The sequence below is a fragment of the Camelus bactrianus genome, chromosome 21, assembly GCF_048773025.1.
Source record: "Camelus bactrianus isolate YW-2024 breed Bactrian camel chromosome 21, ASM4877302v1, whole genome shotgun sequence".
Classification (NCBI taxonomy): Eukaryota; Metazoa; Chordata; class Mammalia; order Artiodactyla; family Camelidae; genus Camelus; species Camelus bactrianus.
Genome location: NC_133559.1, coordinates 6,114,362 through 6,128,622, shown reverse-complemented (window position 1 = coordinate 6,128,622; position 14,261 = coordinate 6,114,362). Strand labels below are relative to the sequence as shown.

General features: G+C 59.4%; 1 protein-coding gene and 1 long non-coding RNA gene across 12 annotated transcripts in view; one reads left to right on the top strand and one right to left on the bottom strand.

Annotated features, from left to right (window-relative positions):
• The window catches only part of LOC123617868 (uncharacterized), a 150,872-nt gene that overhangs the window by 105,705 nt on the left and 30,906 nt on the right, over positions 1-14,261 (bottom strand). The gene's annotated exons all lie outside the window — the stretch shown is intronic.
• On the top strand, positions 10,876-13,484 carry LOC141574405 (uncharacterized). Its single transcript, XM_074349961.1, has 2 exons — positions 10,876-10,941; positions 11,772-13,484. The coding sequence occupies exons 1-2, from the start codon at positions 10,876-10,878 to the stop codon at positions 12,936-12,938; spliced, it is 1,233 nt and encodes a 410-aa protein (XP_074206062.1). The 3' UTR covers positions 12,939-13,484.

The window sequence follows — 14,261 nt, the reverse complement described above, 5'->3', positions numbered from 1 at the left end:
AAGGGCACAGGGCCACCCCTACAGAGAGGGACTCTGTCCACGCAGAGTCCGGAAGCAGCGCTGCCCACAGACAGGGGCGCCGCCATGAGCAGGAACGAGACAGCTCCAGACACTCACGGACTGAGCACGGACAAACCTCAGATGTGTTCGGTAGCCGTACACGCAGGGAATCCAGTGTCAGCCCGGCCAGCGACAGCGAGCACTCCGAGCAAGATGGAGGGAGACAAGCTGTGACCACCCAGGGAAGATCTGGGTCCACCTCAAGGCACCAGCAGGAGGGATCCCATGGCCAGGCGCGAGTCAGCTCTAGGCACTCAGACTCTCAGCAAGGGCACAGGGCCACCCCTACAGAGAGGGACTCTGTCCACGCAGAGTCCGGAAGCAGCGCTGCCCACAGACAGGGGCGCCGCCATGAGCAGGAACGAGACAGCTCCAGACACTCACGGACTGAGCACGGACAAACCTCAGATGTGTTCGGTAGCCGTACACGCACGGAATCCGCTGTCAGCCCGGCCAGCGACAGCGAGCGCTCCGAGCAAGATGGAGGGAGACAAGCTGTGACCACCCAGGGAAGATCTGGGTCCACCTCAAGGCACCAGCAAGAGGGATCCCATTTCCAGGCGCAAGTCAGCTCTAGGCACTCAGACTCTCAGCAAGGGCACAGGGCCACCCCTACAGAGAGGGACTCTGTCCACGCAGAGTCCGGAAGCAGCGCTGCCCACAGACAGGGGCGCCGCCATGAGCAGGAACGAGACAGCTCCAGACACTCACGGACTGAGCACGGACAAACCTCAGATGTGTTCGGTAGCCGTACACGCAGGGAATCCAGTGTCAGCCCGGCCAGCGACAGCGAGCGCTCCGAGCAAGATGGAGGGAGACAAGCTGTGACCACCCAGGGAAGATCTGGGTCCACCTCAAGGCACCAGCAGGAGGGATCCCATGGCCAGGCGCGAGTCAGCTCTAGGCACTCAGACTCTCAGCAAGGGCACAGGGCCTCCCCTACAGAGAGGGACTCTGTCCACGCAGAGTCCGGAAGCAGCGCTGCCCACAGACAGGGGCGCCGCCATGAGCAGGAACGAGACAGCTCCAGACACTCACGGACTGAGCACGGACAAACCTCAGATGTGTTCGGTAGCCGTACACGCAGGGAATCCAGTGTCAGCCCGGCCAGCGACAGCGAGCGCTCCGAGCAAGATGGAGGGAGACAAGCTGTGACCACCCAGGGAAGATCTGGGTCCACCTCAAGGCACCAGCAGGAGGGATCCCATGGCCAGGCGCGAGTCAGCTCTAGGCACTCAGACTCTCAGCAAGGGCACAGGGCCTCCCCTAGAGAGAGGGACTCTGTCCACGCAGAGTCCGGAAGCAGCGCTGCCCACAGACAGGGGCGCCGCCATGAGCAGGAACGAGACAGCTCCAGACACTCACGGACTGAGCACGGACAAACCTCAGATGTGTTCGGTAGCCGTACACGCAGGGAATCCAGTGTCAGCCCGGCCAGCGACAGCGAGCGCTCCGAGCAAGATGGAGGGAGACAAGCTGTGACCACCCAGGGAAGATCTGGGTCCACCTCAAGGCACCAGCAGGAGGGATCCCATGGCCAGGCGCGAGTCAGCTCTAGGCACTCAGACTCTCAGCAAGGGCACAGGGCCTCCCCTAGAGAGAGGGACTCTGTCCACGCAGAGTCCGGAAGCAGCGCTGCCCACAGACAGGGGCGCCGCCATGAGCAGGAACGAGACAGCTCCAGACACTCACGGTCTGAGCACGGACAAACCTCAGATGTGTTCGGTAGCCGTACACGCAGGGAATCCAGTGTCAGCCCGGCCAGCGACAGCGAGCGCTCCGAGCAAGATGGAGGTAGACAAGCTGTGACCACCCAGGGAAGATCTGGGTCCACCTCAAGGCACCAGCAGGAGGGATCCCATGGCCAGGCGCGAGTCAGCTCTAGGCACTCAGACTCTCAGCAAGGGCACAGGGCCTCCCCTAGAGAGAGGGACTCTGTCCACGCAGAGTCCGGAAGCAGCGCTGCCCACAGACAGGGGCACCGCCATGAGCAGGAACGAGACAGCTCCAGACACTCACGGACTGAACACGGACAAACCTCAGATGTGTTCGGTAGCCGTACACGCAGGGAATCCAGTGTCAGCCAGGCCAGCGACAGCGAGCGCTCCGAGCAAGATGGAGGGAGACAAGCTGTGACCACCCAGGGAAGATCTGGGTCCACCTCAAGGCACCAGCAGGAGGGATCCCATGGCCAGGCGCGAGTCAGCTCTAGGCACTCAGACTCTCAGCAAGGGCACAGGGCCACCCCTACAGTGAGGGACTCGGTCCACGCAGAGTCCGGAAGCAGCGCTGCCCACAGAAAGGGGCGCCGCCATGAGCAGGAACGAGACAGCTCTAGACACTCACGGACTGAGCACAGACAAACCTCAGATGTGTTCGGTAGCCGTACACGCAGGGAATCCAGTGTCAGCCCGGCCAGCGACAGCGAGCGCTCCGAGCAAGATGGAGGGAGACAAGCTGTGACCACCCAGGGAAGATCTGGGTCCACCTCAAGGCACCAGCAGGAGGGATCCCATGGCCAGGCGCGAGTCAGCTCCAGGCACTCAGACTCTCAGCAAGGGCACAGGGCCTCCCATAGAGAGAGGGACTCTGTCCACGCAGAGTCCGGAAGCAGCGCTGCCCACAGACAGGGGCGCCGCCATGAGCAGGAACGAGACAGCTCCAGACACTCACGGACTGAGCACGGACAAACCTCAGATGTGTTCGGTAGCCGTACACGCAGGGAATCCAGTGTCAGCCCGGCCAGCGACAGCGAGCGCTCCGAGCAAGATGGAGGGAGACAAGCTGTGACCACCCAGGGAAGATCTGGGTCCACCTCAAGGCACCAGCAGGAGGGATCCCATGGCCAGGCGCGAGTCAGCTCTAGGCACTCAGACTCTCAGCAAGGGCACAGGGCCTCCCCTAGAGAGAGGGACTCTGTCCACGCAGAGTCCGGAAGCAGCGCTGCCCACAGACAGGGGCGCCGCCATGAGCAGGAACGAGACAGCTCCAGACACTCACGGACTGAGCACGGACAAACCTCAGATGTGTTCGGTAGCCGTACACGCAGGGAATCCAGTGTCAGCCCGGCCAGCGACAGCGAGCGCTCCGAGCAAGATGGAGCGAGACAAGCTGTGACCACCCAGGGAAGATCTGGGTCCACCTCAAGGCACCAGCAGGAGGGATCCCATGGCCAGGCGCGAGTCAGCTCTAGGCACTCAGACTCTCAGCAAGGGCACAGGGCCACCCCTACAGAGAGGGACTCTGTCCACGCAGAGTCCGGAAGCAGCGCTGCCCACAGACAGGGGCGCCGCCATGAGCAGGAACGAGACAGCTCCAGACACTCACGGACTGAGCACGGACAAACCTCAGATGTGTTCGGTAGCCGTACACGCACGGAATCCGCTGTCAGCCCGGCCAGCGACAGCGAGCGCTCCGAGCAAGATGGAGGGAGACAAGCTGTGACCACCCAGGGAAGATCTGGGTCCACCTCAAGGCACCAGCAGGAGGGATCCCATGGCCAGGCGCGAGTCAGCTCTAGGCACTCAGACTCTCAGCAAGGGCACAGGGCCACCCCTACAGAGAGGGACTCTGTCCACGCAGAGTCCGGAAGCAGCGCTGCCCACAGACAGGGGCGCCGCCATGAGCAGGAACGAGACAGCTCCAGACACTCACGGACTGAGCACGGACAAACCTCAGATGTGTTCGGTAGCCGTACACGCACGGAATCCGCTGTCAGCCCGGCCAGCGACAGCGAGCGCTCCGAGCAAGATGGAGGGAGACAAGCTGTGACCACCCAGGGAAGATCTGGGTCCACCTCAAGGCACCAGCAAGAGGGATCCCATTTCCAGGCGCAAGTCAGCTCTAGGCACTCAGACTCTCAGCAAGGGCACAGGGCCACCCCTACAGAGAGGGACTCTGTCCACGCAGAGTCCGGAAGCAGCGCTGCCCACAGACAGGGGCGCCGCCATGAGCAGGAACGAGACAGCTCCAGACACTCACGGACTGAGCACGGACAAACCTCAGATGTGTTCGGTAGCCGTACACGCAGGGAATCCAGTGTCAGCCCGGCCAGCGACAGCGAGCGCTCCGAGCAAGATGGAGGGAGACAAGCTGTGACCACCCAGGGAAGATCTGGGTCCACCTCAAGGCACCAGCAGGAGGGATCCCATGGCCAGGCGCGAGTCAGCTCTAGGCACTCAGACTCTCAGCAAGGGCACAGGGCCTCCCCTACAGAGAGGGACTCTGTCCACGCAGAGTCCGGAAGCAGCGCTGCCCACAGACAGGGGCGCCGCCATGAGCAGGAACGAGACAGCTCCAGACACTCACGGACTGAGCACGGACAAACCTCAGATGTGTCCGGTAGCCGTAGACGCAGGGAATCCGCTGTCAGCCCGGCCAGCGACAGCGAGCGCTCCGAGCAAGATGGAGGGAGACAAGCTGTGACCACCCAGGGAAGATCTGGGTCCACCTCAAGGCACCAGCAAGAGGGATTCCATGGCCAGGCGCGAGTCAGCTCTAGGCACTCAGACTCTCAGCAAGGGGACAGGGCCACCCCTACAGAGAGGGACTCTGTCCACGCAGAGTCCGGAAGCAGCGCTGCCCACAGACAGGGGCGCCGCCATGAGCAGGAACGAGACAGCTCCAGACACTCACGCACTGAGCACGGACAAACCTCAGATGTGTTCGGTAGCCGTACACGCAGGGAATCCAGTGTCAGCCCGGCCAGCGACAGCGAGCGCTCCGAGCAAGATGGAGGGAGACAAGCTGTGACCACCCAGGGAAGATCTGGGTCCACCTCAAGGCACCAGCAGGAGGGATCCCATGGCCAGGCGCGAGTCAGCTCTAGGCACTCAGACTCTCAGCAAGGGCACAGGGCCACCCCTACAGAGAGGGACTCTGTCCACGCAGAGTCCGGAAGCAGCGCTGCCCACAGACAGGGGCGCCGCCATGAGCAGGAACGAGACAGCTCCAGACACTCACGGACTGAGCACGGACAAACCTCAGATGTGTTCGGTAGCCGTACACGCAGGGAATCCAGTGTCAGCCCGGCCAGCGACAGCGAGCACTCCGAGCAAGATGGAGGGAGACAAGCTGTGACCACCCAGGGAAGATCTGGGTCCACCTCAAGGCACCAGCAGGAGGGATCCCATGGCCAGGCGCGAGTCAGCTCTAGGCACTCAGACTCTCAGCAAGGGCACAGGGCCACCCCTACAGAGAGGGACTCTGTCCACGCAGAGTCCGGAAGCAGCGCTGCCCACAGACAGGGGCGCCGCCATGAGCAGGAACGAGACAGCTCCAGACACTCACGGACTGAGCACGGACAAACCTCAGATGTGTTCGGTAGCCGTACACGCACGGAATCCGCTGTCAGCCCGGCCAGCGACAGCGAGCGCTCCGAGCAAGATGGAGGGAGACAAGCTGTGACCACCCAGGGAAGATCTGGGTCCACCTCAAGGCACCAGCAAGAGGGATCCCATTTCCAGGCGCAAGTCAGCTCTAGGCACTCAGACTCTCAGCAAGGGCACAGGGCCACCCCTACAGAGAGGGACTCTGTCCACGCAGAGTCCGGAAGCAGCGCTGCCCACAGACAGGGGCGCCGCCATGAGCAGGAACGAGACAGCTCCAGACACTCACGGACTGAGCACGGACAAACCTCAGATGTGTTCGGTAGCCGTACACGCAGGGAATCCAGTGTCAGCCCGGCCAGCGACAGCGAGCGCTCCGAGCAAGATGGAGGGAGACAAGCTGTGACCACCCAGGGAAGATCTGGGTCCACCTCAAGGCACCAGCAGGAGGGATCCCATGGCCAGGCGCGAGTCAGCTCTAGGCACTCAGACTCTCAGCAAGGGCACAGGGCCTCCCCTACAGAGAGGGACTCTGTCCACGCAGAGTCCGGAAGCAGCGCTGCCCACAGACAGGGGCGCCGCCATGAGCAGGAACGAGACAGCTCCAGACACTCACGGACTGAGCACGGACAAACCTCAGATGTGTTCGGTAGCCGTACACGCAGGGAATCCAGTGTCAGCCCGGCCAGCGACAGCGAGCGCTCCGAGCAAGATGGAGGGAGACAAGCTGTGACCACCCAGGGAAGATCTGGGTCCACCTCAAGGCACCAGCAGGAGGGATCCCATGGCCAGGCGCGAGTCAGCTCTAGGCACTCAGACTCTCAGCAAGGGCACAGGGCCACCCCTACAGAGAGGGACTCTGTCCACGCAGAGTCCGGAAGCAGCGCTGCCCACAGACAGGGGCGCCGCCATGAGCAGGAACGAGACAGCTCCAGACACTCACGGACTGAGCACGGACAAACCTCAGATGTGTCCGGTAGCCGTAGACGCAGGGAATCCAGTGTCAGCCCGGCCAGCGACAGCGAGCGCTCCGAGCAAGATGGAGGGAGACAAGCTGTGACCACCCAGGGAAGATCTGGGTCCACCTCAAGGCACCAGCAAGAGGGATTCCATGGCCAGGCGCGAGTCAGCTCTAGGCACTCAGACTCTCAGCAAGGGGACAGGGCCACCCCTACAGAGAGGGACTCTGTCCACGCAGAGTCCGGAAGCAGCGCTGCCCACAGACAGGGGCGCCGCCATGAGCAGGAACGAGACAGCTCCAGACACTCACGGACTGAGCACGGACAAACCTCAGATGTGTTCGGTAGCCGTACACGCAGGGAATCCAGTGTCAGCCCGGCCAGCGACAGCGAGCGCTCCGAGCAAGATGGAGGGAGACAAGCTGTGACCACCCAGGGAAGATCTGGGTCCACCTCAAGGCACCAGCAGGAGGGATCCCATGGCCAGGCGCGAGTCAGCTCTAGGCACTCAGACTCTCAGCAAGGGCACAGGGCCACCCCTACAGAGAGGGACTCTGTCCACGCAGAGTCCGGAAGCAGCGCTGCCCACAGACAGGGGCGCCGCCATGAGCAGGAACGAGACAGCTCCAGACACTCACGCACTGAGCACGGACAAACCTCAGATGTGTTCGGTAGCCGTACACGCAGGGAATCCAGTGTCAGCCCGGCCAGCGACAGCGAGCGCTCCGAGCAAGATGGAGGGAGACAAGCTGTGACCACCCAGGGAAGATCTGGGTCCACCTCAAGGCACCAGCAGGAGGGATCCCATGGCCAGGCGCGAGTCAGCTCTAGGCACTCAGACTCTCAGCAAGGGCACAGGGCCACCCCTACAGAGAGGGACTCTGTCCACGCAGAGTCCGGAAGCAGCGCTGCCCACAGACAGGGGCGCCGCCATGAGCAGGAACGAGACAGCTCCAGACACTCACGGACTGAGCACGGACAAACCTCAGATGTGTTCGGTAGCCGTACACGCAGGGTATCCGCTGTCAGCCCGGCCAGCGACAGCGAGCGCTCCGAGCAAGATGGAGGGAGACAAGCTGTGACCACCAAGGGAAGATCTGGGTCCACCTCAAGGCACCAGCAAGAGGGATCCCATTTCCAGGCGCAAGTCAGCTCTAGGCACTCAGACTCTCAGCAAGGGCACAGGGCCACCCCTACAGAGAGGGACTCTGTCCACGCAGAGTCCGGAAGCAGCGCTGCCCACAGACAGGGGCGCCGCCATGAGCAGGAACGAGACAGCTCCAGACACTCACGGACTGAGCACAGACAAACCTCAGATGTGTTCGGTAGCCGTACACGCAGGGAATCCAGTGTCAGCCCGGCCAGCGACAGCGAGCGCTCCGAGCAAGATGGAGGGAGACAAGCTGTGACCACCCAGGGAAGATCTGGGTCCACCTCAAGGCACCAGCAGGAGGGATCCCATGGCCAGGCGCGAGTCAGCTCTAGGCACTCAGACTCTCAGCAAGGGCACAGGGCCTCCCCTAGAGAGAGGGACTCTGTCCACGCAGAGTCCGGAAGCAGCGCTGCCCACAGACAGGGGCGCCGCCATGAGCAGGAACGAGACAGCTCCAGACACTCACGGACTGAGCACAGACAAACCTCAGATGTGTTCGGTAGCCGTACACGCAGGGAATCCAGTGTCAGCCCGGCCAGCGACAGCGAGCGCTCCGAGCAAGATGGAGGGAGACAAGCTGTGACCACCCAGGGAAGATCTGGGTCCACCTCAAGGCACCAGCAGGAGGGATCCCATGGCCAGGCGCGAGTCAGCTCTAGGCACTCAGACTCTCAGCAAGGGCACAGGGCCTCCCTTAGAGAGAGGGACTCTGTCCACGCAGAGTCCAGAAGCAGCGCTGCCCACAGACAGGGGCGCCGCCATGAGCAGGAACGAGACAGCTCCAGACACTCACGGACTGAGCACGGACAAACCTCAGATGTGTTCGGTAGCCGTACACGCAGGGAATCCAGTGTCAGCCCGGCCAGCGACAGCGAGCGCTCCGAGCAAGATGGAGGGAGACAAGCTGTGACCACCCAGGGAAGATCTGGGTCCACCTCAAGGCACCAGCAGGAGGGATCCCATGGCCAGGCGCGAGTCAGCTCTAGGCACTCAGACTCTCAGCAAGGGCACAGGGCCACCCCAACAGAGAGGGACTCTGTCCACACAGAGTCCGGAAGCAGCGCTGCCCACAGACAGGGGCGCCGCCATGAGCAGGAACGAGACAGCTCCAGACACTCACGGACTGAGCACGGACAAACCTCAGATGTGTCCGGTAGCCGTAGACGCAGGGAATCCGCTGTCAGCCCGGCCAGCGACAGCGAGCGCTCCGAGCAAGACGGAGGGAGACAAGCTGTGACCACCCAGGGAAGATCTGGGTCCACCTCAAGGCACCAGCAAGAGGGATCCCATGGCCAGGCGCGAGTCAGCTCTAGGCACTCAGACTCTCAGCAAGGGCACAGGGCCTCCCCTACAGAGAGGGACTCTGTCCACGCAGAGTCCGGAAGCAGCGCTGCCCACAGACAGGGGCGCCGCCATGAGCAGGAACGAGACAGCTCCAGACACTCACGCACTGAGCACGGACAAACCTCAGATGTGTTCGGTAGCCGTACACGCAGGGAATCCAGTGTCAGCCCGGCCAGCGACAGCGAGCGCTCCGAGCAAGATGGAGGGAGACAAGCTGTGACCACCCAGGGAAGATCTGGGTCCACCTCAAGGCACCAGCAGGAGGGATCCCATGGCCAGGCGCGAGTCAGCTCTAGGCACTCAGACTCTCAGCAAGGGCACAGGGCCACCCCTACAGAGAGGGACTCTGTCCACGCAGAGTCCGGAAGCAGCGCTGCCCACAGACAGGGGCGCCGCCATGAGCAGGAACGAGACAGCTCCAGACACTCACGGACTGAGCACGGACAAACCTCAGATGTGTTCGGTAGCCGTACACGCAGGGAATCCAGTGTCAGCCCGGCCAGCGACAGCGAGCGCTCCGAGCAAGATGGAGGGAGACAAGCTGTGACCACCCAGGGAAGATCTGGGTCCACCTCAAGGCACCAGCAGGAGGGATCCCATGGCCAGGCGCGAGTCAGCTCTAGGCACTCAGACTCTCAGCAAGGGCACAGGGCCACCCCTACAGAGAGGGACTCTGTCCACGCAGAGTCCGGAAGCAGCGCTGCCCACAGACAGGGGCGCCGCCATGAGCAGGAACGAGACAGCTCCAGACACTCACGCACTGAGCACGGACAAACCTCAGATGTGTTCGGTAGCCGTACACGCAGGGAATCCAGTGTCAGCCCGGCCAGCGACAGCGAGCGCTCCGAGCAAGATGGAGGGAGACAAGCTGTGACCACCCAGGGAAGATCTGGGTCCACCTCAAGGCACCAGCAGGAGGGATCCCATGGCCAGGCGCGAGTCAGCTCTAGGCACTCAGACTCTCAGCAAGGGCACAGGGCCACCCCTACAGAGAGGGACTCTGTCCACGCAGAGTCCGGAAGCAGCGCTGCCCACAGACAGGGGCGCCGCCATGAGCAGGAACAAGACAGCTCCAGACACTCACGGACTGAGCACAGACAAACCTCAGATGTGTTCGGTAGCCGTACACGCAGGGAATCCAGTGTCAGCCCGGCCAGCGACAGCGAGCGCTCCGAGCAAGATGGAGGGAGACAAGCTGTGACTACCCAGGGAAGATCTGGGTCCACCTCAAGGCACCAGCAGGAGGGATCCCATGGCCAGGCGCGAGTCAGCTCTAGGCACTCAGACTCTCAGCAAGGGCACAGGGCCTCCCCTAGAGAGAGGGACTCTGTCCACGCAGAGTCCGGAAGCAGCGCTGCCCACAGACAGGGGCGCCGCCATGAGCAGGAACGAGACAGCTCCAGACACTCACGGACTGAGCACGGACAAACCTCAGATGTGTTCGGTAGCCGTACACGCAGGGAATCCGCTGTCAGCCCGGCCAGCGACAGCGAGCGCTCCGAGCAAGATGGAGGGAGACAAGCTGTGACCACCCAGGGAAGATCTGGGTCCACCTCAAGGCACCAGCAGGAGGGATCCCATGGCCAGGCGCGAGTCAGCTCTAGGCACTCAGACTCTCAGCAAGGGCACAGGGCCACCCCTACAGAGAGGGACTCTGTCCACGCAGAGTCCGGAAGCAGCGCTGCCCACAGACAGGGGCGCCGCCATGAGCAGGAACGAGACAGCTCCAGACACTCACGGACTGAGCACGGACAAACCTCAGATGTGTTCGGTAGCCGTACACGCAGGGAATCCAGTGTCAGCCCGGCCAGCGACAGCGAGCGCTCCGAGCAAGATGGAGGGAGACAAGCTGTGACCACCCAGGGAAGATCTGAGTCCTCCTCAAGGCACCAGCAGGAGGGATCCCATGGCCAGGCGCGAGTCAGCTCTAGGCACTCAGACTCTCAGCAAGGGCACAGGGCCTCCCATAGAGAGAGGGACTCTGTCCACGCAGAGTCCGGAAGCAGCGCTGCCCACAGACAGGGGCGCCGCCATGAGCAGGAACGAGACAGCTCCAGACACTCACGGACTGAGCACGGACAAACCTCAGATGTGTTCGGTAGCCGTACACGCAGGGAATCCAGTGTCAGCCCGGCCAGCGACAGCGAGCGCTCCGAGCAAGATGGAGGGAGACAAGCTGTGACCACCCAGGGAAGATCTGGGTCCACCTCAAGGCACCAGCAGGAGGGATCCCATGGCCAGGCGCGAGTCAGCTCTAGGCACTCAGACTCTCAGCAAGGGCACAGGGCCTCCCTTAGAGAGAGGGACTCTGTCCACGCAGAGTCCAGAAGCAGCGCTGCCCACAGACAGGGGCGCCGCCATGAGCAGGAACGAGACAGCTCCAGACACTCACGGAATGAGCACGGACAAACCTCAGATGTGTTCAGTAGCCGTACACGCAGGGAATCCGCTGTCAGCCCGGCCAGCGACAGCGAGCGCTCCGAGCAAGATGGAGGGAGACAAGCTGTGACCACCAAGGGAAGATCTGGGTCCACCTCAAGGCACCAGCATGAGGGATCCCATGGCCAGGCGCGAGTCAGCTCTAGGCACTCAGACTCTCAGCAAGGGCACAGGGCCACCCCTACAGAGAGGGACTCTGTCCACGCAGAGTCCGGAAGCAGCGCTGCCCACAGACAGGGGCGCCGCCATGAGCAGGAACAAGACAGCTCCAGACATTCACGGACTGAGCACAGACAAACCTCAGATGTGTTCGGTAGCCGTACACGCAGGGAATCCAGTGTCAGCCCGGCCAGCGACAGCGAGCGCTCCGAGCAAGATGGAGGGAGACAAGCTGTGACCACCCAGGGAAGATCTGGGTCCACCTCAAGGCACCAGCAGGAGGGATCCCATGGCCAGGCGCGAGTCAGCTCTAGGCACTCAGACTCTCAGCAAGGGCACAGGGCCTCCGCTAGAGAGAGGGACTCTGTCCACGCAGAGTCCGGAAGCAGCGCTGCCCACAGACAGGGGCGCCGCCATGAGCAGGAACGAGACAGCTCCAGACACTCACGGACTGAGCACGGACAAACCTCAGATGTGTCCGGTAGCCGTAAACGCAGGGAATCCGCTGTTAGCCCGGCCAGCGATAGCGAGCGCTCCGAGCAAGATGGAGGGAGACAAGCTGTGACCACCCAGGGAAGATCTGGGTCCACCTCAAGGCACCAGCAGGAGGGATCCCATGGCCAGGTGCGAGTCAGCTCTAGGCACTCAGACTCTCAGCAAGGGCACAGGGCCTCCCCTAGAGAGAGGGACTCTGTCCACGCAGAGTCCGGAAGCAGCGCTGCCCACAGACAGGGGCGCCGCCATGAGCAGGAACGAGACAGCTCCAGACACTCACGGACTGAGCACGGACAAACCTCAGATGTGTCCGGTAGCCGTAGACGCAGGGAATCCGCTGTCAGCCCGGCCAGCGACAGCGAGCGCTCCGAGCAAAATGCAGGGAGACAAGCTGTGACCACCCAGGGAAGATCTGGGTCCACCTCAAGGCACCAGCAGGAGGGATCCCATGGCCAGGCGCGAGTCAGCTCTAGGCACTCAGACTCTCAGCAAGGGCACAGGGCCTCCCCTAGAGAGAGGGACTCTGTCCACGCAGAGTCCGGAAGCAGCGCTGCCCACAGACAGGGGCGCCGCCATGAGCAGGAACGAGACAGCTCCAGACACTCACGGACTGAGCACGGACAAACCTCAGATGTGTCCGGTAGCCGTAGACACCCAGGGTCTAGTGATGTTCAGTTCAGTGACAGTGAAGGTAATTCTCAAGTGGGAGGTAGACAGTCTGCAGCTAGTTATAGAACGTCTGGTTCCAGGTCACGGAATGAAACACATGGTACATTTCAAGGTTGGAGACATGGCAGCTATGGAAATGCAGATTATGACTATGGAGAGTCAGGATATGGACACTTTCATGGTGGTGTTGTCCGTCATGATTCCAATCGTGTGTCTTTCAGGGACAGGTCTCAATCCCCTTCAGAATACATCAGGTCCAATATAACAGCCAGTAATATTCATCCTGGTTTAAAATCGTTGGGATTTCATCAGTTCCACAGATACTTTTATTAATAATGAGAAACTAATAATAAGTTAAAAAAAGTAACTTACTGAAATAATAGGAGAATGACAAACACAACTTGGCGTTAAGAAAACTATCATTATGCTTTCAGGGTTGGTATCTTTTCTTGTACTTATTTGAAAATATTTACAGTATTTTTTTCCATTGGTGGTAGTTTCTTTTTATTCTTAACAATTTTTGAATTGTATGATTTTGAAGTATTTAATAGAAGAAATCTATATTATCTAGTTCTACATTTAGGAACGCATGTGTATTGGGGAGATTGGAGCTCAAGTATTTTTTCTTCTGAGAGATATATTTTATTATCCTCCAGACTGTTACATTAATGTTTGTCCAATATATCAATGTAAGCAAATGTATAAGACAAGCATTCTTTAGGTTAAAGGTGCTTTGTTAATATTATGGCATAGTACACTTGCCTTTATTATCTTTCCATTCGAACTCTGTACTTTTGCATTCATTAATCACCTTAGGTATATAAAATCAAAAAAGGTGAACTGCATGAAAATTGAAAATAAATAACTGATTATATGTCATCATTTGTCTCTTCCATTCTTGTTTCTCATAGACCCCACCCCCCCCAAAAAAAGACTTACCTTCCCATGATAAGAATGACATCCTTTTTCTCTGTCCCTGGAAAATTATATGACCAAAAGGCTTATATACACCATGTCAAAGAAGCAAGGTGTCCAAAGAAGAATTACTGATCATAGGTCCTTATTACAACGACACAAAGAGATATTTTCCAATAGAAACTAATGAGAGCAGGAAAATGTGCTCAAATTTCTTGAGAAAGGAAAAGCCATTTTAAAATGTCCTCCTGTTCTTGAAAGAAAACACGCATATGTTATGATTTAGGCAGGAGAGCTAATACATGTAGCAAACAGTGAACAAGGTTCTGCCATTGAAGGAATATCACACTGTGAGAATCATATCCAAGTTTTCCTTTTCCACAGTATCAGACCATACATAAGACAATGCTTAGTACAATGTTCACATTTTGCAGCTGTCTGTCAGAAATCTGAGTTTAGTTGTTCTGTAAAAGCATTTATAAAATCTGCCTTTCTTTGACTTTTACTTAAATAAAGCTAAGCTGAAATTTTTTGTCTAAGTTTGAAAGATCTGTAATATGAACAGGGATTGAATGAAAAGTAGAAAACAAGCTCATTTTTCTAATTGGCCTCAAACAATCTCATGTCTATGTTTGTGCTCCATAAGCCACATGAAGGGGGCAATACCCTCCTTGGTTATCTCATGTGCCTGTTTGAAGTACTGTCCCCAGATAAACCTTACAAAACTGCAAAATCCAGACA